We start from the raw sequence: 25,188 nt of genomic DNA, 5'->3' as shown, positions 1-25,188 counted from the left end.
ACACAGTACATCATATGTTTATAACATATAATTAATTTTTATGATCCACTGATTCATTTTTGGAATTTTTCAGCTCACCATACAGGCATCATTTACCTTACTCAGGTAATAGGATACATGGTAAAATGTCATAACAATAAAACTACAGATGATACAGCAGTGTCTTTTAAGATAGGCCCAGTATATTTTATTTTTAAAGTCATAATTTAGTTCTAAATGTTCTTGTTATGGTAAAGCAGCTTTCAAAATAATGTTAACATATTTTTACATTACAGAATCATTTCTACTATAATTTTTGAAATATTTGCAATATAATTCATCTCATATTATCCCTACAATAAATGGAAAGTATTTACAACAGGTTTAATTTCTCCACTTAATAGATGACAGTCTATTATGAAGAGAAAGTTAACATCTTTGATTAGATACAAATATTTTTATAAATGGCTGGATCAGACCTAAGTATACAGATTAATGCCCTTTAATGCAGGGTGATTGGAATTGATTAGTGTTTTCCAACTCTTTTCCTGAGATCTAGCATAACATAAAAGGTCCATAGGAACAAATGGTTTTATAATTTCTACCTTCACTTAATCCAGAGAAATTATGATTTTTCTAACTTTATAAATATTTGAGCTCTCCACCATATTTCTAATGAAAAGAATGTGTCAAAAAAAAGAAGGCTTTACAAACTATTGCAGTGCATTATCTTCACCACTAATTACCATTCTTTCTGTGCTTAGTCAAGATTTATTATGCAAAAGTCCTTTAAATTATTGTGGCATATAATTGTCACTCTGACCATTTGGTAATATATAAAAATAAATCTTTGTGACTTGAAAAGAATATAGAAAATAAAAACAATAAAACAGTATTATATTCTATAATAATGAAATTAACAATTTCTAATAAAAATATACATTTAAGAAAATGAATACTTTTAAAGATCAAATCAGGGTATTTAGCATATCCTTAACCTCAGGCATTTATCATTTGTTTATAGTGAATAGGGGAGCTAAAGACTAGAAAAACAAGTTCTTTCTGGTAGGGTATTTTGTCTCAACATTGAGAAAAGCAACAAAAACAATAACTTTAGAGAAAGATATGCAATTCTTATTGTGTTGGTTAATTTCAGATGTCAACTTTAATGGATTAAGGCACACTCAGAAACCTAGTAAATGTCTTCCAGAATTCTGCCTGACTAATCTTCCAGCAAGTATTAGAGTTTCTGTTTTAATATTTAGATCTTTAATCCACTCAGATTTTAGTTTAGTGTATGATGAAAGATAAGGGTCTAGTTTTAATCTTTGGCAGGTTGAGATCCAGTTTTTCCAACACCAACATCATTTATTAAAGAGGCTGTCATTCCTCCAGTGAGGATGGTTGGCTCCTTTGTCAACCATGAGGTAGCTGAGTATATCTGGAGTTGTTTCTGTATCTTCCAATCTATTCCACTAATCATCAGGTCTTTTTTTTTTTATAACTTTTTATTGCTACCAGAGGCTTTTATCATCCTTACATGGTTCTGACTGCAACACCTTCTTCAGATTGCAAAGGGAGTTCAGGATCCACATCATTAAGGGAAAAACAGGCAGGTTGTGAGACATGGTATAATTTTCATCAGAAAATCCTAACAAGCCTAAAATAAAATGAGGCTACTGAATTACAACAAACTCAAATCATAGAGATTCCCCAACATCTGGACAGATTCCTACTGATTTCAAATGAGTGGAAATAGATATGTTACAAAAATGTAATGATGCTACTACATACAGGTTTCTTTTCTTTGGTGAGCACCCTGAATATATTAAATTTGTCACAAATTCTTTTATACATATGTCAAAAATGCTTTCAACAAATTAAGCGTTCTAGTTACAAGCCATTTTAAACTTTCAAATAAAGCCATAATCTTGTTTTTAAACTCTAATAATTGAAATGAGGAACAAAATCAATATGGTAATGTGAGAACTTTGTCTATTACCACCTCTGACTCATCTGGACAATTCCAAAGTACACTTTCCACACTAACTGGAATCTAATCCATGAAATAAATATGGCTATAACACTAATTTTGCTTAAAAACAAACAAACTTGTGTGGGGGGATTCTATTCAGTGGAAGTCATAGAACATAGATCAACATGCATAAAATGTATGAAGTAGTCAATGAAGCAAGCAAGAGGAATACAAATCAGGGTGCAGGGGGAGAGTTGATAGTAGTGCACTTTGGAATTTTTTCCCAAATACTGTAATTTTTTGATATGGGGCAAGTTACATTTTAGCAAAGAAAAAAGCAGAACTTACATACAACAAAGAAATTTACCTTTTAAAAATGTTTTGGCCTTTAAACAATGTTGAATTATAATTAACTGCATAAGTAAATGGTATGTTTTTTTTTCTGACTCACTTCAAATCAGCCTGATAAAGTATATATCCCTCTATAGCCTTTCCTAGTTCTACAGGTGGTACTTAAAGTAGCCACCTTTAGTTTGCACTGGAAGGTAACACATGTTGAAACTACATGACAGAAATAGGTTGCAAAGGTGAACAAGAGGAAGCATGTCCCTTATGTCTTGATAAATCAGTGCCACACAGAGAAGCCACATTTTTGGCAGTGTTATCTTCATTATAAAGCCACTTGATTCCATCATAGAAGTCATCCACTTCCATTTCTTCCACTTTGCATTTAGCAAAGGTGTGCTTGCACCCACTGGCAGCTGGGAGATGAGAGTAGAAGGCTACTGTACCTCTGACTGGCACTTCTGGCTTGCTGTTGTCCTTGGAAATATTTGGGCCTGAGACAAAGGAGGGATGTAATCTGAACACTCCTTTGTAACAGGTCACCAGGGTGTGCTTGAGGGGATGGTAGAGATAAACAGAATTTAGAGACAGGAAAGACTGCAGAGTAGAAAGGTGATGTGCCACAAGATCCCAACAGTGGATCAACTGGGAGCTATCCATCTGTGCTTTCTGGAGAAGTTCATTTATAAGAGGAAGCCAATCAGGAATGAGTTTCTCCATTTCCAAGCTAACTGTGGCCAGAGCAAGAATGGATCCTTTGAATTGCAGAAGTTGGTTGCAGGCCATACAGTGAAGTAACTGTTTGGTAAGGACTGCCAAATGTTGAGATGGGCTCAATTTGGGCAAACTGAAAAGTAACTGAGGCCTGTTTGACACTGCAATGGCATGGAAAATGTGAAAAAAAATCGAATGGAGTTGCTGTGTGAAGATCCCCATTTTACTTATCCAAAATAATTCTCTCCATTCTCAAAATTTCAGAAAAGGAACAACCACAGAAACTGTCTCTTCCCAATACATTCAGTACTGGAATTTTCTCATCCTCTTCAACACTCTTGGCAGGTAGGAAAAAGTAGCTAACTACAATACAACTCAAGTATTTTGGGTGGGCCTTTACAGTAGCTAAAAACCTTTCCAAAAGACTGCTAGCCAGAGCAAATGTTTCTGGGTAAAGGTTGAATTGGTACTTGAGTTTGGCCAGCCACTGAATTACTTCATCTCTCTGGGATGGAGAAACACTCTGATTTGCACCCATTTCTGGCCCATTCACTTTCCACATCTGGGCTTCCCTAGATATTTCCTTTTCCAATAAGAAAGACAATCTCTGGTTTTCCAAAGGTCCTGGTAACTTCATGATGTCCTTTGGCTCTGCCTGCCACCCAGCTTGATGTATCTACCACCTCCTCCTCCTCCTCCTCCTCTTTCTCCTCCTCCTGCCTCCTACCCAGCAGAGCTATACGCCTCTCAAGGACAATGCAAGGGCATCTGGGGCATCACCTCCTCCTTCCCTCTGCAAAAGTTGGAGGGGTGCACAGGCCAAGGACTGGGTGGGACAAGGAGGGAGAAGGGCGGCCAGGCTGGGGGTGTGAGCAGGACACAAGGCTGCAGCTGGGGTCATCAGTAACTCAGTTCCATGATGACAGTGGGACTGAGGCCACCGCCACCTCTGGTACCCCAGTGAGGACTGGGCTCCTTCTCGCCATATGGCAGGAGGGGCAGGGGAGAGGTGGGGGGTGAGACCTGCCTGGGGGAAGTGCCTCTGAGGGGAAATGGTGGAAGGGGTAAGGGAAAAAAAAGAAAAGGAATGGGAAGGGGGAAAAATAAGAAAAGGCGAGAGAGAGGCACCATGGAATCTGCCCACAGGAAGGCTGGGGCCTCAGGTCTTTTTCTTTGTACATGTGCATGTACAGTACCACGCTGTTTTTATCACAGTGACTTTGTAGTATAGTTCCAAGTTGGGAATTATGATACCCCCTGCCATGTCTCTGTTGCCTAGAATTACTTTTGCTATTCTAGATCTCTTCTTGTACAAAAATGAATTTTTGGAATTTCTCTAGTTCTGTGAAATATACTGTTGGAATTTCCATCCGGATTGCATTGAATCTGCATAGCAGTATTGGAAGTATAGCCAATTTCACTATGTTGATTCTTCCTAGCCAGGAGTGGGGGACATCTTGCCATTTCCTTATATCCTCTTCAATATCTCTTTTTCAGAGTGCTGTAGTTTTCAGTGTAAAGGTCTTTTACTTCCTACATTAGATTCTTCATTTTTTGGATGCTATTGTAAAATGAATTGTTTCCCTAATTTCTCTCTCAGTGATTTTGTTATTTGTGTATAAGAAGGCTATTGATTTTTGAGTGTTGAACTTGTATCCAGCTACTCTGCTGAAAGTGTCAATTAAGTCTAGAAGTCATTTGGTACAGTTTTTGGGTCTTCAATGTAGAGTATCATATCGGCAGCAAATAATGACAGTTTAACTTCTTCCTTTCCTATCTTTATTGCTTTAATTTCTTTCTCTTGTCTAATTGCTGTGGCTAAGGTTTCTAGAACTATAATGAACAGGAGTGGTAATAGTGGATATCCTTATCTTGTTACTGATTTTACCATAAAGGTTTTCAGTTTTTAGCCATTTAATATGATGTTGACTGTTGTTTTTTCAAAGATAGCCCTAAACAAGTTGAGATAAAGAAAATCTATTCCAATTTTCTGCAGGTTTTTTTTAATCATGAATGGGCATTGAAATTGGTCAAATGATTTTTCTGCATCTATTGAGATGATCATATGTTTTTTGTCCTCGACTCTGCTAATATAGTGTATTACATTTATTGATTTACATAAATTGAACCATCCTTGCATCCCTGAAATAAAACTGACTTGGTCTTTGTGTGTAATCTTCTTGATGCACCTCTGTAATCTTTTTTAAAGTATCTTATTGAGGATATTTGTATCTATGTTCATTAAGAAGATTGGCCTGTAGTTCTCTTTTTTCTTTGGGTCTTTCTCCAGTTTTAGAATAAAAGTAATACTTGCTCCCAGGAATGAAATTGGAAGCACTGCTTCCCTTTCAATTTCATTGAAGAGTTTAAAGTCAAGTGGAAGTAGTTCTTATCTAAATGTCTTGTAGAAGTCAGCAGTGAAGCCATCAGAGCCTTGGCTTTTCTTTGTTGATAATGTTTTAATTAAATTTTCAATTTCACTAAATGTAATTGGGGTTTTCAAACATTTCATATGTTCTTTGTACAACTTTGGAAATTCATATGTGTCTAGGAATCTGTCCATTTCTTCTGTATTTTCTATTTTATTTAGGCATAGGTTTTTGAAGTAGATATTGATGATCCTCTAGATATCTCCTGGATCTGTTGTGACTTCACATTTTTCTTCCTAATTGCATGTATCTGAACAATTTCTTACCATTTTTTGACAAGATGGGCTAAGGGTTTATTGATTTTATTTATTCTTTTGAAAAACTAACTCTTCAATTCATTGATTTTTTTTGTAACATTCTCTTAGTTTCCATTCCATTGATTTGTGATCTGATCTTTATAATTTCCTCACTTGTATGAGCTTTGTGTTTTTCTTTTTTTGCTCTTCCTTTTCTAGGAGTCCAATATTCATCATTAGGTGATCTATTTGGGGCTTGCTCTGTTTTCCTAGTGTTGGCATTCACTGTTATGAATTTTCCACATAGCACTGCTTTCATTGTGTCCCATAGATAATTTTATGTTGTTTTGGAATTTTCATTTATGTGTAAAAATTGACTAATTTCTTCTTTAATTTCCTCTGACTCATTGATTGTTCAGGAGAATGTTGTTCACTTTCCATGTGTTTGTGGAGTTTGTATGGTTTCTTACACTATTGATTTTCAGCTTAATTGCAGTATGTTCTGATAATATACATGGAATAACTTCAATTTCCTTGAAATTATTTTAACATTTTCTATGAGCTAGCATATGGTCTATTTTGGAGAATGACACAGGTGCAGCTGAAAATAATGTATATTCTGATTTTCAGGGGTCTAACACTCTGTAGACATATATTAAGTCCATTTGTTCCAAAGCTTGGTTCATTTCTAGTATTTCATTGTTGACTTTTGGCTAGATTATCTGTCTATTTCTGATAGTGGTGTATTTAGGTCCCCTACTACAATTGTACTAGTGCCTATATGGTTTTTCATGTTGCTCAATATTTCTTTTATATAATTGGGGGTATTAATATTTGGTGCATATATATATTTATGATTGTCATCTCTTCCTCTTGGATTGTGCCCTTTACAAGGATGTAGTGGCCTTCTTTTTCTCTCTTAATTAGTTTTGGTTCAAAATTTACTTCATCTGAGAATATGATAGCTACCCCTGCTTTTTATGGGCTTCTGTCTCATGGAGAACTGTTTTCCATCCTTTTACTTTGAGTCTATGTGTTTCTTTTTGAACTATGTGTGTTTCTTGTATACAACATATTGTTGGATTTTGCTTCTTAATCATTCTGCCAGTGCATTTCTTTTTGTGGGTGAATTGAGGCCATTAGGATTCATAGTTATAATTGATATGTATTGACTTATTGTCATGTTATTTTCCTATTGTTGGCTTTTTTTAATTTTTCCCACTCTCCCTTCAGTTTTTTGCCTTGCCTAATTGATTTGCTCAGTTGGGCCATGTGGTATATTGACATTAATTGTCTTTTTCTAGGATATTGTTTAGAATTGTTTGGAGTGCTGGTTTGGTATTCATGAAGTTTCTCAGGTGTTCTTTGTCATGGAAGTATCTTAGTTCCCCAACCATTTTAAAAGAGAGTTTTGCAGAATACATCAGTTTAGGTTGGAGGTTATTTTCTTTTATGGCTTGAAATACCTCACTCCAGGCTTCCCTTGGCATGAGGGTTTGTGTTGAAAGGTCTTCTGTGATTCTGATGGGTTTTCTTTTGCATATGATTTGTTTCTTTTCTCTAACTCCTTGCAGGGTTTTGTTCTGTTGGGTTTCCAATATCTTCACTATTACATGTCTATGTGTAGATTATTTTGATCATGGCTTGTTGGAGTCCTGTATGCCTCACTTATCTGTATGTCAAATTCTTCCACTCTGTTTGAGAAATTTTCTGTCATTAATTCTATGAACAGTTTTCTAAAACATCTGTACTTTCTCCTTCTAATTCCTGGCTTACTATCAGTCTTATTGTATTCTTCTTTGCATAATCTAGGAGTTTTTGGATCAAGTACTCATGATCCCTTACTGTTTTTAAGAGATGTCTCTTTTCACAGTCACTGACTGTATTCCTATCTTCTATACCTGAAATTTCATCTTCACAGTCATGTATCCTGCTGCAAATGCTTTCAATAGTTTTTAATATCTTGGATATCTCTGTTTAAATCTGTTTCATGGATTTCATTTCTTCACTATGTTGGGCATTCATGGTTTCTATTTCTTTCCTATGCTCAGCATTCATGGCTTGTATCTTGGACCTGAACTCATCTATTTTTTTTTATCTGTTTCTGTTCTAGAATCACTAATCATGATTTTCTTTGTGCTCACCATCTCTCTAATTTTTTGGGAAATTATTTCTGTTTTGAATTTTTCTGGATCCTGATTGATCTGTTTTGTTATTTCCTGTGCTATGAGTTCATTGTGTCCAGGTTGTTGATTGTCAGAGTTTTCCACCTCATTTCCACTAGAGTTTGCCATTGGTGAACTGTAAGTTTGTCTTTGTTCCTTGCTTAAGTGTTTTCTCCATAGACACTCTCATTTTAATAATATCAGAAAAGACAACTACATAAATCAATCACAACTCTTTAGCCCAATTGATACAACCAGAAACACAATAGCATCAAGCAGAGCTTAGATATTGATAATTTGTGGTAGTTATTAATCTATTGTATTTAACCATATGTATTCAATCAAAATCAAGGAAAACCCAAAATGTGCTTATAGTGAATAAACTCTGCAATATAGCAAATTTACCCTTCAGGATGGGACTTAGAAGGAGTTAGGAGGAGAGGAATGGATATATAAAAATATAGGGGAAGGTTTCATGTGAATCCAGAGGACACAGGTTGATCATGCCAACTCTAGGATACTCTGGAAGACAAGAGAGAAAGACAGAGTGCAAGAACAAAGAAGAATAGAACAACTTAACAGTAATAGGGAAGCTATAAATTGTACTCACTTTCCTTTGAAACTAATAACAATCAAACAAAGGAAAAAGAGAGAAGAAAAGAAAAAGAAAGAAGAAATCTGATTTAGGGCAGAACAGCAACAAAAAGGGAGATTAAAAATAATGTGGGGGAGCAGGTGACTGAGTGGGAAAAAGAAGAAAGAAATAAGAAAGAATTTGAAGAATGGGAAAATATAAAAATTTTAAAATAACAATAAAAAATTAAAAATAAAAGGAAAAGAAATAAAAATTTGCCTCTTTCAGGGTATATATCTGCTGTCACAATAGACAATGTGGGCAGCAATGTGCAGAACTAAGTCAATTAGTCTCAGCTAGCCAATGGCAGACCCGTGAGATTAAGGCTGAATTCTGGCTGCAAGGCTCAAGTTGAACTCCCTGACCTCCTACAGGGTTGAACTCAGCAAGGGTCTACTGTGGGTTCCAGTTGCCCTTTCCCCAAAGATAGTCTAAGTTCTGATGGAAAGTGGTGATCCCTCCAACTTACCAAATATGGGGGTTTGATGTGCCTCTGTTGCACTTGTTCACTTCCATTCTATCTTCTGCAGCTCAGTAAAATGGTCTTTATGGCCACTTGTTCCTCTGCAGTGCAGACCCAGGTACTGGCACAACCAGGAGGCCTGAGAGCATGGGCAGTGGGGGGTGTTGCAGAGTCACCCATGTGGCTGGGCAGTCCTTACTGCAATGCTTCAATGAAGGCTTGAGACACTGGAGCATGGGGCTAAACGAGATCCCCAAGCAGTTGGGCAGTCCTCACCAGTCTGCCTGGGAGGGCTTTGTAGTGGGAAAATTGGGTCTTTGCTTACCCAGAATGATTTAATATCTTCAGGGAAGAGCCTTTTAGGATGTGGTGTTAGGGACATTTTATCTAGCAAGGAGCTCTATTGTCCAAGACTTTTGTTATTATGGAATAGGGGTGAAGGTCTCTTTTTCTGTATCTGCTCCCTGGTGGAAAGGGCATGGCAAGGGGTGATGGATATAGTTTCCTGTGACAGTGATGTGGTCCTCTTTGGTAAGGGGCTGGTAAACAGACATGATGAGTTTGCTGAGTGCTGACTGTCTGGTTAGTAAAGGACTGCATATGCTCCTGCAAGAAATATTGAAAACAATGGAACATACAGAGTCTGAACAGTAGGATTATACAGAGAATAGTGAGGGTATGCAGGAAAGGAAGAAACCATGGGAGCCATTGGTCAAAATATCCTGGCAGAGAGTGTAACCTGTCAAGGTATCATCTACATTTTTCTCTGTGCTCCGCGTTCCTTTATCTTGCCTCCAACAATGCCAGATTGGTTTACAAAGTAGCAACATTCATTCCCTCATAGGAGGCATGTCCTTGTTTTTGCTGTTGTTATGTCTAGGGCCCATCTATTCTTGAGTACTACACCTGCCAGAGTATTGCTTTGGGACTCTAGGGTGACCAGAGAGTCAGCTAACTTTTCCATATCTCCATTTAGCTCTTCAGATAAGAAGTAATAGAAATGTGCTGATGTTGAGATTTCTGCCATCCCAGTGCCAATTCCAGCCAGAATATTGGCTCCCATCAGAAAGGGAGGTATGGGGAGAACATGCTTATTGAGATAATAGATAGGTGGCTGTTGTAAGGGCAAGACTTGCTGTAATAACTGGATTTCTGTATAAATTGTGAGGCGCGTGCTAAGGAAGCCTACATAACAGAGGGAAGATGGAGTTGATTTGAGACAGTGAAAGGCTTGGTATTAGAAGATGTAAAACAAATACTTAGGGAGACAGCTGATACCTGATTTAGGAATATGAATAATTTAGCACAAAGGGTAGAATTGTACCTGATTTATGATGTGTGAATTTATACAGGTCCAATTACGAAGTGTGGAGGAGTTTAACTGCGTTGCTAAGGGATCTAATATCATTGTGGTATTTCCAGGGGCAGGGATAGTCCAGTTAAGGAGAATTGGTATGACAACATATGGCTGGAATTGGGGTGACAGGCACATTCAGCACTCAGTTTTGTTGCCTGGCAAGCTAAGTAGTGTGGTGTTGAAGAGGTGCAGAAGACTTTTATTTGCCTCAGCAGCTTTCTCTGTGAGGACAGATTAATGCTTTTATAATGGGGGAGGTGTTTTGCAGGCTTTTGCTATGAGCCATTCTTTTATCTCCTCCTGTCATTGTTTTAATGATTCTCAGTGTTTCTTTGTGTGTGTGTCCAGCAAGCCCATGTACCCTACCTTTATTTTTACATGGAATAGTCTAGAGATGTAATCTCTCCCATATGGTAGAGCTGGAAACTGCCAGAAGAGGCCAGTGACTGAAGCCAATTTTTATACCTAGCTTTATTAGTATGACACTATTTTATACCTCTTTTGATTATTCTTTACTGCTGGGTGTTTAAGACCAAGTTGAACAGCCAGAAGAGAAGATAATTAGTACCAATAGTACAGTAGGAGCAGTGAGCTGAACTATCATGATTTTATCTGTATAACAAATATTTTGGAATCTAAAGTATAGTTAGAGGGCTATTATTTTTTTATCAGTCATGATTCTAGTAGATGATTTCCTGTGGAGTATGGGCAGAAAGAACTTTGAATGAAGAGCCACACATAATAATTATGATATTTTAGTGTGACAATCATAATGACATTATCTTCATAACAAACATATATGTATCTTAGTATAAAATAGCCATTGTTAAATGTATTTATTCCCTTCTAAAAGCACATTTAAAAAAACAGAAAACTAATACTTAAATTATTACGTTTAATTAAGATGCCATCTAAGGAAAATGTGTGGGCCTATAAAGGTACCTGTTATCATGCATAGGTGCAGCAGAAGATAAGGGCAAATACCTGGATCAAAAGGAGTTTGTTGTCATAAACAATATGTTGGAAGACCTCTATAGTCAGAAAACATGAATATAACTTGTACACCAGAAAAGTAGTAATAATGATTATTACAATTATATGAAACCTTATGCTATACAATGTAGCTTGGTACCAAAAGGATCCCTTTTTTTAATAACACCTTGTTTTTCCACAGAAAATATTATATTTTGAAGATGACCAATATAAACATATCACAATAACATATTTAGAACTCAACCCTTTGGTGATAAACAATGTAAACATTTTAATAAAATATTTATTGATGTTTATTGGGTATATTTTCCTATACAGCTATGAAAATTACTGGGCTCCATTTAGTGGAGAAGACCAGAATAAATTTTTCTGAGCAGCTGCTTCTATATTCACCAAAAAGAGTCAGTACAAACTAAAAGTTTGTATTTATTTACCTTGACAATCTTTTATTTAACCTGTAAACCAGGTTGTAGCAATTAACAATTTATTTGTAACCAATACAAATATGTGTGTGTGTACTTTTTGAGTTATTTAAAGTAGATAGCAATATGTGTTATAATCAAAATTAATATTTAATGTCATTTTGATTAGCTAGCAACCTGGAAGAAAAGGAAGGCATGCCTTTATTAATTGGACAAACACTAACAATTTGACAGACACAGACAAACATATAAGACAATTTATGAAACTAGAGTGCACTTAAATATATTTGGCCAATTGAAGTATAACATTTCTTTTAATTAAGGCTAGTCAAAACTTTTCCAAGACAATTAAGAGATATCTCTTGCAATTAGAGTCAGAAGGAATAAAAGCACTTTACAACAGTAGCATAAAATGTGTTTCAGGTATTGTCAGAAGTCTGAGCAGAAAGTAGAGACAAGGTCAAGTTTACCCTATAATTACTACTTAGGAATTTATAATTTAAAAAAATGTTTTAAATGCATCAATTAAACATCTGGAAATCAAACTTATTTTAAATTGAAGATGAAAGGTACATTTGTCATTTATCCATAATTTATAATTTGATTTTTTAAATTCTTCTGCTGGCACAACATCAGTTCATTTTAATATGGAGCAAGCAGTTTGTAGCTGGCACTGGGCTATAACCTAGAATTTGGTCTTTGAGCTCTGATCTTAATGATTATATTTTAATTGTTTTAAAACCTTATATTTTATTTTCCAATATCTATGTAGAAAACAATAGGGCTTGATGGAATTTCTTGGTAATGTAGCATGCCAAACAAGTTGTTGATATGTAAATAGGAAGGGCCAGTGAAGGATTTTGCTTTCTTTTGCAGTGTCTTGCTTCCCTCTCTCCTCCAATGAAACTGGGGAACGAAGAGCAAGCAGAGAAGTGGTTAACTCACTCTCCTGTTTGGGAGAGGCTGGAGAAACCGGGAGAGAGTGGGTGTGTGGTGAAGTAGGAGGAGGGATTGGTGGTTTTAGCTGTAGCAAGTGAGAGAGCTGTGGGGAGGGGAAGCTTGAGGGAGTGATTGAAGATGCCAAGCAAGAGTCAGAGGGATTGTAGGGTGAAGGCTGAGCAAGAGGGTGGTGGTGCACTGGATCAAAATCAGTCACAAGGGAGTCTGGGCTTAGGTCTGAGGTGGAGTTGTAGTCACATGGGAAAGGAGAATGGAGGAGTGTGGAACAGGACTGACAAAGGGAAGGGCAGTGGCTGAGGTAGATAAAAGCCTGTACATAAGAATTTCAGACCACTTGCCATTGCCATGACAGAAAGTAAGGATATGCCAAAGAACATTTGGGTCAAATGTTCTGTTTTCTGGCCATTAGGACACATCATCTAATCTGTATAGAGTCCACAGTTGGTTGCAGTAGAAAATAAGCCATTTAGGCTTGGTGTCACCAGAAAGCCCAAGAAATTTTAAGTTAGATGAAATGCATCCTAAAGGATCAAATGTGATGATTTGGATTGAGCAATTCCCATAATGAAAGGAGGGCAGGTAGGTAGTATTAGCCCTGGACCAGCTCCCTGGGAGAAGAGAAAGGGGCCCCAAGCTCCTTGTCCCCTTTGACAATCAAAGGAGACAGAGAGAGAGAGAGAGAGAGAGAGAGAGAGAGAGAGAGAGAGAGAGAGGGCGGATCTGAGCTGATAGGGCACCCCCCCAAAGCTGTGGTCCTGGCCATGGACTGAGGAGTCCTCTGACTTAGCACTAAGATTTTTTTGAGTGAGAACACTGAGAGGCAGAGGACCTGAGAAAGAGACTAGTCTGAATACTCACCCAAGAATTGGAGGCTGAAGTGGATGTAAATTTTGGCAATAGCTCAGGTGTCAGCTCTGTAGGCTTTGAGAAGGATGGTTGGGAGACCAATCAACCCCGACCAGTGCAGATGGTCACAAAATCCCAATTGCATCCTTCCCAGGTTTTGGCACCAGAAATGAGAGGATGGGAATTGAGCTGGAGACAAGAAGACCCAAAATTAGGCTTATATTAGGGGGACAGTGTGTAGGTCCTGAGCTATCTCTGACAATGGTGAGAGCAACAGGGAGGGGATGGCTGGGTAAGGTTTTATATGGGCAAGGGGTCATGGGGGAACATCATACTAGAGGTAGATGTTTGACTGGAGCCAGATGCGAAGTTTAAATCCACTGATAAGCTGAAATTTCCCTGTGGGAAGAACTAGAAGTGTGAGAGATTTGTGGTTGGGAAAGTTGGGTCTTTGTTTCCCTGGAGTATTTTATTATCTTCAGGGAAGAGCGATTTAGGATTTGAGGTTAGGGCTATTTTATCTAGCAGAGAACTCTATCGGTTAGTTTTTTAAAATGTTGCTAAGATAAAATTAATGTAGGCCCTGGAATTTAGCTCAGTGGTTCTGCCACCTGCTTTGCAAGTGTAAGGTCCCTAGTTCGATTCCTGGTACAAGAACAAAACAAATAGTCTTTGCGACAATACTGTGTTTGCTTTACAGCCGGGGATTTAGCTCAGAGATTCGGTGGCCTGCCTTGCAAGTGCAAGGACTCGAGTTCAATCACCGGTACCAAAAAAAAAAAAAGAAAAAAAAAAAGAAATTAATGTGAGATTTTTTCACTACGTAATAGTTACATATAGTAAGTAGAGAATAAATTATAGAAAAATAGCAACTTTAAAACTCCCAATATAATTGTTGATTCAGGTGGTCATTATCAATGTATACTAAAGCCAACGGATATTCAAAAAATCTACAACCACATGATTTCAAATTATCACTCCACAGATTATATACATTGTTGACCAAAAGGAAAAGAAACTTTAAAGTGGAGAACTCTTGAATAATAAAGATTAAACAGATGGTCAAACTTAAATCAATTATAAAGAAATGAAATGAGAATATATGTTGATGATATGATAAAAATAGAAAATATGCAACACTATCTGTGGACTTTTTCTGCCAAATAATCTTTAACTTGAATCATGAAGACACAATCTGACATGTATTGGCTGGTCTCTTTTAAAATATCATTTTTATAGAAGACAAAATGGCAAAATAACTATTTTAAATAATATAAATCCAGAGAGATAATCTATCAAACATGATAACTGATTTTTGAATGGATCCAAAATTTTAAAATAAAGTTCTTAAATACTTTCAGAGAGAAATTTCAATATACAATATTTGATAATTTTTTTTAACAATGTTGAATTTCTTGAATGTAATACTGGTATTTTTATGGTAATTTTTGCACTATCTTTCCAGCTGTGGAACACAACACTCTACTCCTACAAATTCAAGGAGTAGAGTTTCAATTTGGTTTAGTGCTACTGGGGATATATGCTAGGGACCTGATCCTGCCATCACAGTCTGTATTCTCCTGGTGCTTCTTGGCTCTTAAAATGACCTCATGCACTTTTCTTTAGTTTCCCTCCCGTCCATGGCCACAGCGGGCTGGAGAGGTTAAACTTGTTTCTGCAGGACTAAACACATAAGGTCAACCTGGCCTGTGATAAGTTAAATGTAGCCCACTCCTCATAAATAAGCAATAGCCCACCCCCAAAACAAGAAAAGGACCTTCCTTTATTTGTTTCTCTCTCTTCTTCTCTCTGTCTTCCCTCTCTCCCTAATCTGCCTTCCCTAATAAAATCTCCTGTCGGACCTCTTGGTGTGTGGCCTAGTTGTTGAGGGTCGCTGTGCCTCTACAACATAGTTCATGTGCAGCTGGTTCCTATTTAAAAAACCATGGAGGAAGGGTACAGCAGAACAAACCTGTTCATTTCATAGTGGCCAGGAAACATAATAGGGGAATAGTGGTAGAGAAAAATAAGCAAGGAATGAAATATAGTACCCCAGCTTGCATCTCCATGACCACCCAGACACATGAAGAACTGTGCTTCACTAATCTCTTAGACATTTATTAATCAAATCAAGTTATGCATCACAATTAACTGTCACAACCTATCTATTGTCAAATTGGCTGTCAAACCTACCTCCTTAAATCATACTCAACCTCCAAATAAAAACAATAATAAATGAATAATTCTGCCTAACATGGTAAAACTATTTGAGTACAACAAAATGCAATAAATCATGCAGAAAGGTTTAACAGATTTGGTATGTTTTCAAAAGTCTAAATTCCAGACTTTTTCTTAGAGTCAATAGAAAATTTTACCTAAAAACTTTTGTAAACATAAAAAACAGATTACATAATCCCAACATGTAATAGCATAGTGAACATTCACATTTTTAAAAAAATTATTCAAATTCAAAAAAAAAAAAAAAAAGAAAAAAGGAAGAGAGGAATAGAAAAGAATCAAACCAAATTAAGACTAAAACTCAGCAGGGCACACATTAGATCATGCAACTCCAAGGGTGGCACCTAGAGTACATGTTAGTTAGACATGATTCCAGAGGACTTATGCAGTCCCATCTCTGTGGCCTTGCTGTTTGCAGCCCATGTGCCCTTGCTTTGGGCTGGCTGTACATGCAGCTTGCAGCATTCCTTAGAAGATATTCCATGTTCCTGATATCTCTAATATCCATGGAATTCCACTGCACCTTCACCTGTATGCCCACAATTTAACACACTACCCCTCAGGGCACTTTGCCTTGTCTCACAGGATGTCCTTTGAAATTTGGTTGGAAAACTCCCCTTAACCTATAAATGTTACATTCTGCATGCCAATACAACCAGCATTATGTGGGCTTCATAAGGGTCTGCCACCAGTGCAGATAACAGGATCCCTCAGATCATGGCTTCAGCATCCTCTGAGACTAGATGGCTAAACACATGAAATGAATCCCAGAGAACCAATTTATTAGAAGTCTCTTCTTTAGCAGAAGGCCTAGGGGCTCTCTTTTCAAATTAAAGGTTGGAAATTTGCAATGTTACGCCTGTGATGGAGGGGAGTCTTGTTGATTCCTGAGATGCCTTTAAGGTATATTTCCTGCTGTTCTTGTAAAAAGTACTTGCTTTCCTTTTAATAGCTCCAATCTCTTCAGCAGCCACACCTTCTTTGGTGGCAAATTTACACATGGCTTGTTTGAGCCAACATGTAACTTTTCAAATTTTTCCACTCTGATTTTTGCCCCATTCTCACTATAAATTTGGTTAAAAGCACCATTAGTACCCATGCCTCAGCAGACAACTGTGGAAAGCACATGTCAATGTATAGGATGCAGAGAACATAATGCCTCCCAAATAGAGTACAATGTCAGTGTGCTCCCAAGAGTGAAGAGTGAAACCCACCACAAATGACTTAATGTGGGAAACCTGATATGTAATCCCCCCAAGAGTAAGAGTGATATCTAACACAACAGATCACCCTATGATGTGTGTAACCTTGTTATCTAAATTCAATGTGTGGAACCCTCTGATGTGTGCAGCCCCAATATCTACTCAAACAGCCCCAAAATGTGTGAAGTGATAAAACCCAAACCAGTGCCACAGACCCCAAGTTAGAATGGTGTAAAAGAGAGAGTGCAGAAGACCAGCTCGTCCCACTCGGTGACTGATCCAGCTCCAAGGCAACCTGCCAGATGAGATCTCAGACAAGACCTTGGTGGAGACATTGGACGCCTGCCTGGTGTGGACCCCTGGATGGAGGAGGAGGCAACCGGATTGAAAACCGCAATCACCAGAAAAAGTGAAACAAAGTCACGCTCCTCGGACTTGTGCAGGTACAGGGAGTGGCAACTGGAGGGTATGAATTAACATGTGTAATGTGTGACATATATATAAAATATATAAAAATCTAGTTGGCAAATACTACTGTCTCCTCCTCCAGTTAGTGTACACTCCTGCTCGTGACAATATCCGAATGTAAACTTGAGAAATAAAATGCACAGAAGTATAAAACAAAAATAAGAAACTAATACATGTGTGTAATATCAGATGCAACACTAACAAAAGCCAATAAACTTTAAAAAACTGGGCAACAAAACTATACTGTAAGATTTGAATGAGCTAAAGTGACTCCATGCTAATAGGCCAGAGACTGTGCTTCTTCATATGCTAATTGCTAACTTGGTTAACAGCCCCCTCAGGGCCAAATGGTATGACAAGAGGTGACCATAGAACATTTCCTGCATAAAATAAGCCCCGTGTTTGGAATATTGTCCTCTGGTAGTTCTGTGAATGCCCTGACCTATTTTTGAACTTTTTTGTTTAGAAAAACCCTATAAAAAGGACCTCAGACTCTGAGCAGTTGCCTCTCTGAGTTACCTGGCTCCTGGAGTGGCCAGACTAATAAAGGTCTGTTTACTATCTCACCTGGTGTGTTCCTTCCTGGGTTTCTCTTTCCTCCTTCAAGCTCCCTGAGTGTCCCTGGGTTTTAAGACCCAGCATAGTAGAGGCTTTTTCGGCTGTTCACACTTCAGGGAGTGGAAGTGAGGCTTAGGTCTTAGAATACAACTTAAATCTTGGAAAGAAACAAAGTCTGAAAAAATATATTCTCAGGAACTGAAGTGACAATGTCAAGCATTCAAATACACATGCATGATTTCCCAAAATGAGAAGATAGAAATTGGGTCAGGAAAAATGTTTGAATAAATAATGGACACATTTTTTTCAAAATTTTTGGGAAATATCTAAATCCAGATGTCTAAGATTCTGAATAACTTCAAGTATATTAAGCACAAAGAAAGCAACATTAAGGGATATGATAATAAATTCTTTAAATCATATACATGGATAAAATGATACATTAAATACACAAGAACAAAAATAAGAACTGATTTCTCATTAGAAAAATATAAGCCAGAGTACTATTACTCGTGTCTTTAAACTTAAAAAAAATTATTGATTTAGCAGTTGCAATCCAGTGAAGTAATGCCCTAAAATGAAGATATATTTTTCTAATAATGAAGCTGATTTACCTTATAGAAAACTAAAAAAGATGAAAGACAGCAGCTGGAAACTCAAAGCTGAGAAAATAATGAGTAGCCTAAAATGCGAGATAAGAAATAAAGAATGTAATTTTATCATGCAAACCCCAGTAATAACAAAGTTATAATGGTTATGAAAACATTAGAGAGGAAATCATCCACAGGGCGCAAATATTACTAGAGGAAAACAGGAAACATTTCATATTTTAAAAAATGACAACACATCAGGAACACATAAAAATTGAAAATGGAAAGAATGGTAGGAAAACATAAACAAATCTATAACTATGTTGTGGAATTTTAACATTTCTTCCTCAATAATTGCTAAAACACATAGACAATATCCATATACATGATTTCAATGACATTAGCAACCAAAATTAACACAAAGGATCCCACAGAGACAGTGAGCTCTTTCTACTACCATCAGAGGATATAAAGACATTGTTTCTAAAAATGCAGTCCCTCACCATATACTGGATCTTCCAGTGTTTGGGCCATGGATTTCCCAACATTGAGAACTATGAGAAATAAGTGTTTGCTATTTATAAGCCTCTTGGTTTATTGTGATTTGCTATAACAACACAAACACATCAAGATAATACACAACAGTGATGCACACACATTGTATTCAGGTGCACATGCAAAATACACTACCCTAGACAATATTCCTTTCTTTAACATAATTCTCAACAAACAATATGGTTAAATTTATGAAATATAGATTTAACTACAGTGGAATTCAAATAGCAATATAAATCAGTAACAAAAGTATATAAAATGTCCCAAATATTTACAAATTAAATGATGTATCTTTAAATAAGTTTTTGATTAGAAGAAATATTGGGAGAAATCAGAACATATTTTGAAAGGCATGATAACAAAAGTACAGAAATAAAATATTCTCAAATGCCACAGAAGCAAGGTCAAGAAAGGGATTGAAAGCATTAAAATTTAATTATATAAAATGATTAACGTCAAAGTCTTTGTAAATAGGGAAGGGTGGAGGGGTGGAAGAGAGGCAGGGGAATGGGGAAAAATAAGAATCAAGATACATCATATAAAGGCAAAAGATCCCAATGATGAATGTAATTGTATTGTATACCTAAAGTGTAAAAAAATAACTTAATTAAAAAAACTAGAAAAAAATAATTAAGTTCTAAAATCAATTATGTAAGCTTGAATAAGGTAAAATAAAGAGGAAAGTAAACCTCAAACATATAGGGGTAAGAATTTGTCCAGATAGAACTGAATTGAAGAAAATAGAAATGGAGCACACAACAGAATAAATCAAAGCCAAAATGTGTTTGTACAAAAAGCTCAATAAAATTGATAAACATTTGGCAAAATAAAGAGCAAAAAGAAAACACCCCCACAGATTATGAATATAAAGCCAAATAGAACATTTTAACAAATCCTACAAATTATATGAAGACATGAGTACATATTATGAACAGCTTGATGACAATAAATTTGACAATTTGATGAAATGGGCAATTTATTGAATGACAGAAACTCCAAAATAAGCCAAAATTTTTACTTGTTTGTTTGTTTCTGGAGGTACTAGGAACTGAATTCAGGAATTTCATACTGAGCTACATGCCCAGACCTTTTGTTAGTTTTTTGACAGATTCTCACCAAGATGCTAAAATTGCCAGGCTGGATTCAAACTTGCAATTCTCCTGTCTCAGTCTCAGAGAGTGCTGAGGATTATAGGCATGCATCACCATTCCTACCTGAACAAAAACATTTTCCAGATACTCTAGCTCTATTTCTAATGAATATTTAAACATTTAAATGATTTAATATGAATTATTGGTAAACTATATTAAGTATTTAAATAAGAAATTATAGCATATAGTTTCTTTTAGAAAATACAGCACACATTTCAATTCATTTTAAGGGACCACAACTATCCTATTGCTAGTCAGGCAAAGATATTAAAAGAAAATAACAAAGTAATTTTTCTCATGAATACAGACAGAAACTATCAATAACAGAGTTTACAAAGTAAATATCGAAAGATATGAAAAGGATAAAACATTATGACCCAGTAAGTTTATCTCAATAATTCAGTTGTGTAGGAAAATGCATTTCAACACAATAGAATAAAAAAACCCAAGACCATCTCAGTAGATTCAGAAGAAAATTCGAGTTAGATTCAGAATAAAAACATTTAAGAAACTTGGAATGGAAAAGGTTTCTCAGTATTATAAAAGGCATATACAAAAATATACCACTTGGTAAACTTCATGTTAAAAGATTGAATATTTATTTAAAATCTGAAACAGGATCTAAAAGTCGTTCAACATTTCTCATCAACATTTTACTACCAAATGAAAAAAAAAACCAGAGAAAATTAAAGACCAAAAATAAAATAAACTTGAACACTTAAACTGCTTTTATTTGCAGGTCACATAATTTTCTCCAAAGCATATTCCAAGAAATATACAGAAAGACGCCTAGAGACAAATTCTGCAAGATCACGTAATACAAGATGATATTTAGCAAGCAATCATATTTATAAACTTGCAACAATTAAAAATTAGACTAAAACGTAATAATATTTGCAATGGGATCTATAAAATACAATACTTAGACATGAACTCATTCAAATATGTGCAAGATCTCTATGTTAAAAGATACATGGGCTGGGGTTTTAGCTCTGTAGCACAATGCACGGTCCTAAATTCAATCCATATTACCCCCCCCAAAAAAAACCCACTAACAACAACAACTAAAAAAACAAAACAAAACATTGTTGAAAGACACTAGAGGGGAACTAAATAATGGAAGTTATGTGGTGTTTATGGATTAGAATACCTGAAAATGTTAAGGTATCTCTTCTCCCAAAATTCTTCTATACTTTCAATATAATCTTACTTAAAATTACAGCAGGCTTTTAAAAACCCAAAATATATAAATATACATATTTTATATATTTATATTAATATCTTTATATATTATATAATTGTGTATACTTATATTATTTGTAGGCCTAAATAAAATAATGGAATGAAATAAGTGAGCAAAATTTTGAACAAACACATAACAAAGAAAGATATCCAAATGGCCAATAAATACTTGAAGAGGTGTTTAGTATCATTAGTTACTAATCCATGCAAATTAAAAACATTGAAAGATACCACTATACACACACACACACACACACACACACACACACACACACATATATATATAATTGTGTATACTTATATTATTTGTAGGCCTAAATAAAATAATGGAATGAAATAAGTGAGCAAAATTTTGAACAAACACATAACAAAGAAAGATATCCAAATGGCCAATAAATACTTGAAGAGGTGTTTAGTATCATTAGTTACTAATCCATGCAAATTAAAAACATTGAAAGATACCACTATACACACACACACACACACACACACACACACACACACACATATATATATATATATATATATACCAAAGTAGCTGCACCAATTCTGCAAAAAGACAAAATTGAGGATTTACATCATCTTGTATCAAGGATTACTATACACTTACAGCTACATGGACAGTGCTATAGTAGGTTATATGCAGACAAATACATCAGTGGAAGAGAATATAGACTGGATTAGATCAATTCTTGTGTAGTCTATTGATGTTTTACAATGGTATGAAAGCAGTTCCTTGGATAAAAGAAGGTCTTTCAATAAATGATGCTTGAATAACTCAACGTCTATATGAAACCAATGATACACAGCAAATACTTTATATAGTACACAAATAATATTTTGACAGATCATAAAGATAAACTTAAAACTAGATTACAGATCAACTAGATCTAAACATATGAGAATCTCTTCACAGTGGTGTGGTAGACAAAAATTTCTTTTTATAGTATACAGAAAATGTTAAAAAAAACAAAAGAAAGAATTGAATTTAATCAAAATTAGACTTTCATCAAAAACTGCCAATTCTCTTAGTTACTTATCCAACACCCACAACTTAAAGGTGAAAAGGTTTATTTTGGCTCAATTTGTATAGGTTTCAGTTCACAGTCAGCTGACTCCAGGGCAAGGAGGTATTGCAGACAGTCATCAGTGGAGAAAAGGCAATGACGGGTAAGCAGGAAGCAGCAAGATTACATTCTTCTTTCCCTTTTCATTCTGTCCAGGCTATAATCCTATTGGTTGTTATCAACCAAACCAAAGTGTGTATTCCCTCTTCAGTAAATCTATCATTCAGTCAAATCCAAACTATAAATACATAGGTAGACCGATTTAGTATCACATGCTGATGATCCAGGATCAAACACTCATGTTCCATTCACCTCCTAAAAGCCCCATCTATGAGATCACGAGGCTTTGTGGAATTATATAGATATAAACCCTAACACCAATAAGAAAATAATATTTAAAGAAGGACAGGGTGACATAATCCCAACACTCTGAAGCCTGAGGCAGGTGGATCACCATGAATTCAAAGACAACTTGGCTACATAGTGATTTCAAGGTAGGCAGGAATGAAGTACATAGGGAGAACTTGTGTTCAAAACAAAAGTGAATACTTAAATCATAGACTTGGAGTCTAACACAGGGCTCAAATCTAGTTTATAAATAGACTTTTTGAATTTTTAAAAAACAAACTAATGAAATAAGCAAGCTAAAATTTTGAACACACACATAACAAAAAAAAAATCCAAATGGCCAATATGTGAAAAGGTATTTAATATCATTAGTTACTAATAAATGCAAATTTAAAACATTACAAGATATCACTATATACTCACCAAAATGACCAGTCTTTCAAAGATTGACAATTTCAAATGTTGACAAGACTGTAGAACAACTGCATTCTCAAACATTGCTGAAGGATGAATAAAAGATTAAATCACTAAGAAAAGTTTAACATTCTTTTAACCTTGAGCATAAGGCCTCTCATATTGTCTGAATGACTCCTTGCAAATCTATATATTGAAATTTAATTTCCATTGTATTAAATGTGATGTTATTGAGAGGTAGGGCCTTTAGGAGGTGATTAAATGGGCTGAATTCTCATGAGCAGGACCAGAGAACAACAAAATGATGGCCAAAGGGAATTTTATCCCATTTTGCCCATCTATCCTGCATCAAGGTGCTATTTTAAAGCTCACACTAGGTATCATATATAGATATGCACTGATTTTGGACTACTGACCCTCTAAAGCTCTGAGAAATAAATTTCTATTGTGTATAAATTATCCAGTATGTGACATTTTGTAATAGCAGCACAAATGGTATCTTTGACAACATCTTTATGATTCAATAGTTTCAGTCTAAGTTTATTTAAGAGAAATGAAAACAGAATACATAAAGGCTTATATAAAAATTCATTGTAGATTTAATCAAAATAGACAAATTTTAAAACAACCTAAATGTCCATCAATAAGCAAACAAAGTAAACGTGATATCTATACACAATGGAACTTTACCCCAAAGCAAAATAAATTAATTATTGGTGCATGGAACAACATAGAGACATGTAAAAAATGCTATGTTTATCAAAAGAAATGAGACACAGAATTCATGTAATATAATACTATTTACATGAAGGTCTAGACCAAGTAAACTAATCTATGTTTTAAAAAAATCAGAACACTACAAGGAAACTTCTGGGGGGAAATATTTTAGAATATACATATGTAGATTATAGAAAACATTTGATGAAACTATTCTATAGTTTTGCAATATATCTTCCTTATATTAGTTAGAGCTCAATGGAAAAAATGATCTGGAATACAAAAACAAGAAAAAGAGTTGGTAATAGGAATGAAAACTATTTTTAAAAATAAAACAAATACATAGTAAATGCATCCCCTCTACATATTTCTAAAGTTAGACCACATTGTTAGAGATACTTCCATTATAAGTGCAGTATTAAGATATGGTTCAAAATTTTAAATCAAATTTTGTGCTAATATTAGCACTTCCAAAAATGTAGATGATAAAAGACCACTTTCCTATAAGTAAAGGATTGAAAAATTGACAAAATATGCAAAAGGAAATATATATATATATATATTCATTCATTCATTCATTTATTGGTACCAGGGATTGAACTCGGGTCCTTGTGCTTGCAAGGCAGGCAACAGAATCACTGAGCTAAATCCCTGGCCCAAGAAATATATTTATTTTAATAGTCAGAATTGTTCAGCTTCCAATGAGGGTCTTAAATTTTTTCAGTATTGCGCATAAACTGTTTAATTTTGCTGTATGAATCAGCTTTTCCATCACTGGGAACAGACTTCTGACACTCCCATCTTAAAGGAGGAGATAGTTAATTTAGTTCACGATTTTGGTGGATTCAGTCCACGGTAATATGGCTCCAAGGTGCAAAGGTTATGATGGAAGTACATGGTAGAGGGAAGAGGCTCAGCTCATGGCAGCCACAAAGTAGAGAAAGAGTGGATTTGGGGATGAGAATAAACCTTTCCACACTCCAGTGACACATTTGCTGTGACCTGACCTTATCTCCAATATTGAATTTTTAGGACACATTTTAGATACAAATCATGACATTCCAACCCAGGTCTCAAAAAAGCTTATTTTATAAATAGGACACACATGTGCAAATACTGA

The 25,188-nt window shown here is 35.6% G+C and overlaps 1 protein-coding gene across 3 annotated transcripts; it reads right to left on the bottom strand.

Moving 5' to 3' along the window:
- Positions 1-2,515: 2,515 nt before the first annotated feature.
- Positions 2,516-3,650, bottom strand: LOC104861784 (cyclin-I-like). 3 transcript variants are annotated; one of them, XM_033760438.1, is made up of 2 exons: positions 3,315-3,650; positions 2,516-3,217 (listed from the first exon to the last, which is right to left on the bottom strand). In XM_033760438.1, the coding sequence occupies exons 1-2, from the start codon at positions 3,648-3,650 to the stop codon at positions 2,516-2,518; spliced, it is 1,038 nt and encodes a 345-aa protein (XP_033616329.1). The 3 variants fall into 3 exon arrangements, with proteins under 3 accessions (XP_033616329.1, XP_033616330.1, XP_033616331.1); XM_033760439.1 differs by having other exon boundaries at positions 2,516-3,190; positions 3,408-3,650; XM_033760440.1 differs by having other exon boundaries at positions 2,516-3,190; positions 3,537-3,650.
- Positions 3,651-25,188: the final 21,538 nt, after the last annotated feature.

This window comes from Fukomys damarensis, unplaced genomic scaffold (genome assembly GCF_012274545.1).
Source record: "Fukomys damarensis isolate Sample0158 unplaced genomic scaffold, DMR_v1.0_HiC HiC_scaffold_39, whole genome shotgun sequence".
Classification (NCBI taxonomy): Eukaryota; Metazoa; Chordata; class Mammalia; order Rodentia; family Bathyergidae; genus Fukomys; species Fukomys damarensis.
This window is presented reverse-complemented; position numbering and strand designations above follow the sequence as displayed.

Bases quoted from the DNA above. Each gene is read 5' to 3' on its own strand.
- LOC104861784 (XM_033760438.1), bottom strand. From the start codon at position 3,650: ATGAAGTTACCAGGACCTTTGGAAAACCAGAGATTGTCTTTCTTATTG. The intron at 3,218-3,314 runs GTATTGGGAAGA...ATCTTCACACAG, and splicing joins AGAAAATTCCAGTACTGAAT to CAACTCCATTCGATTTTTTT.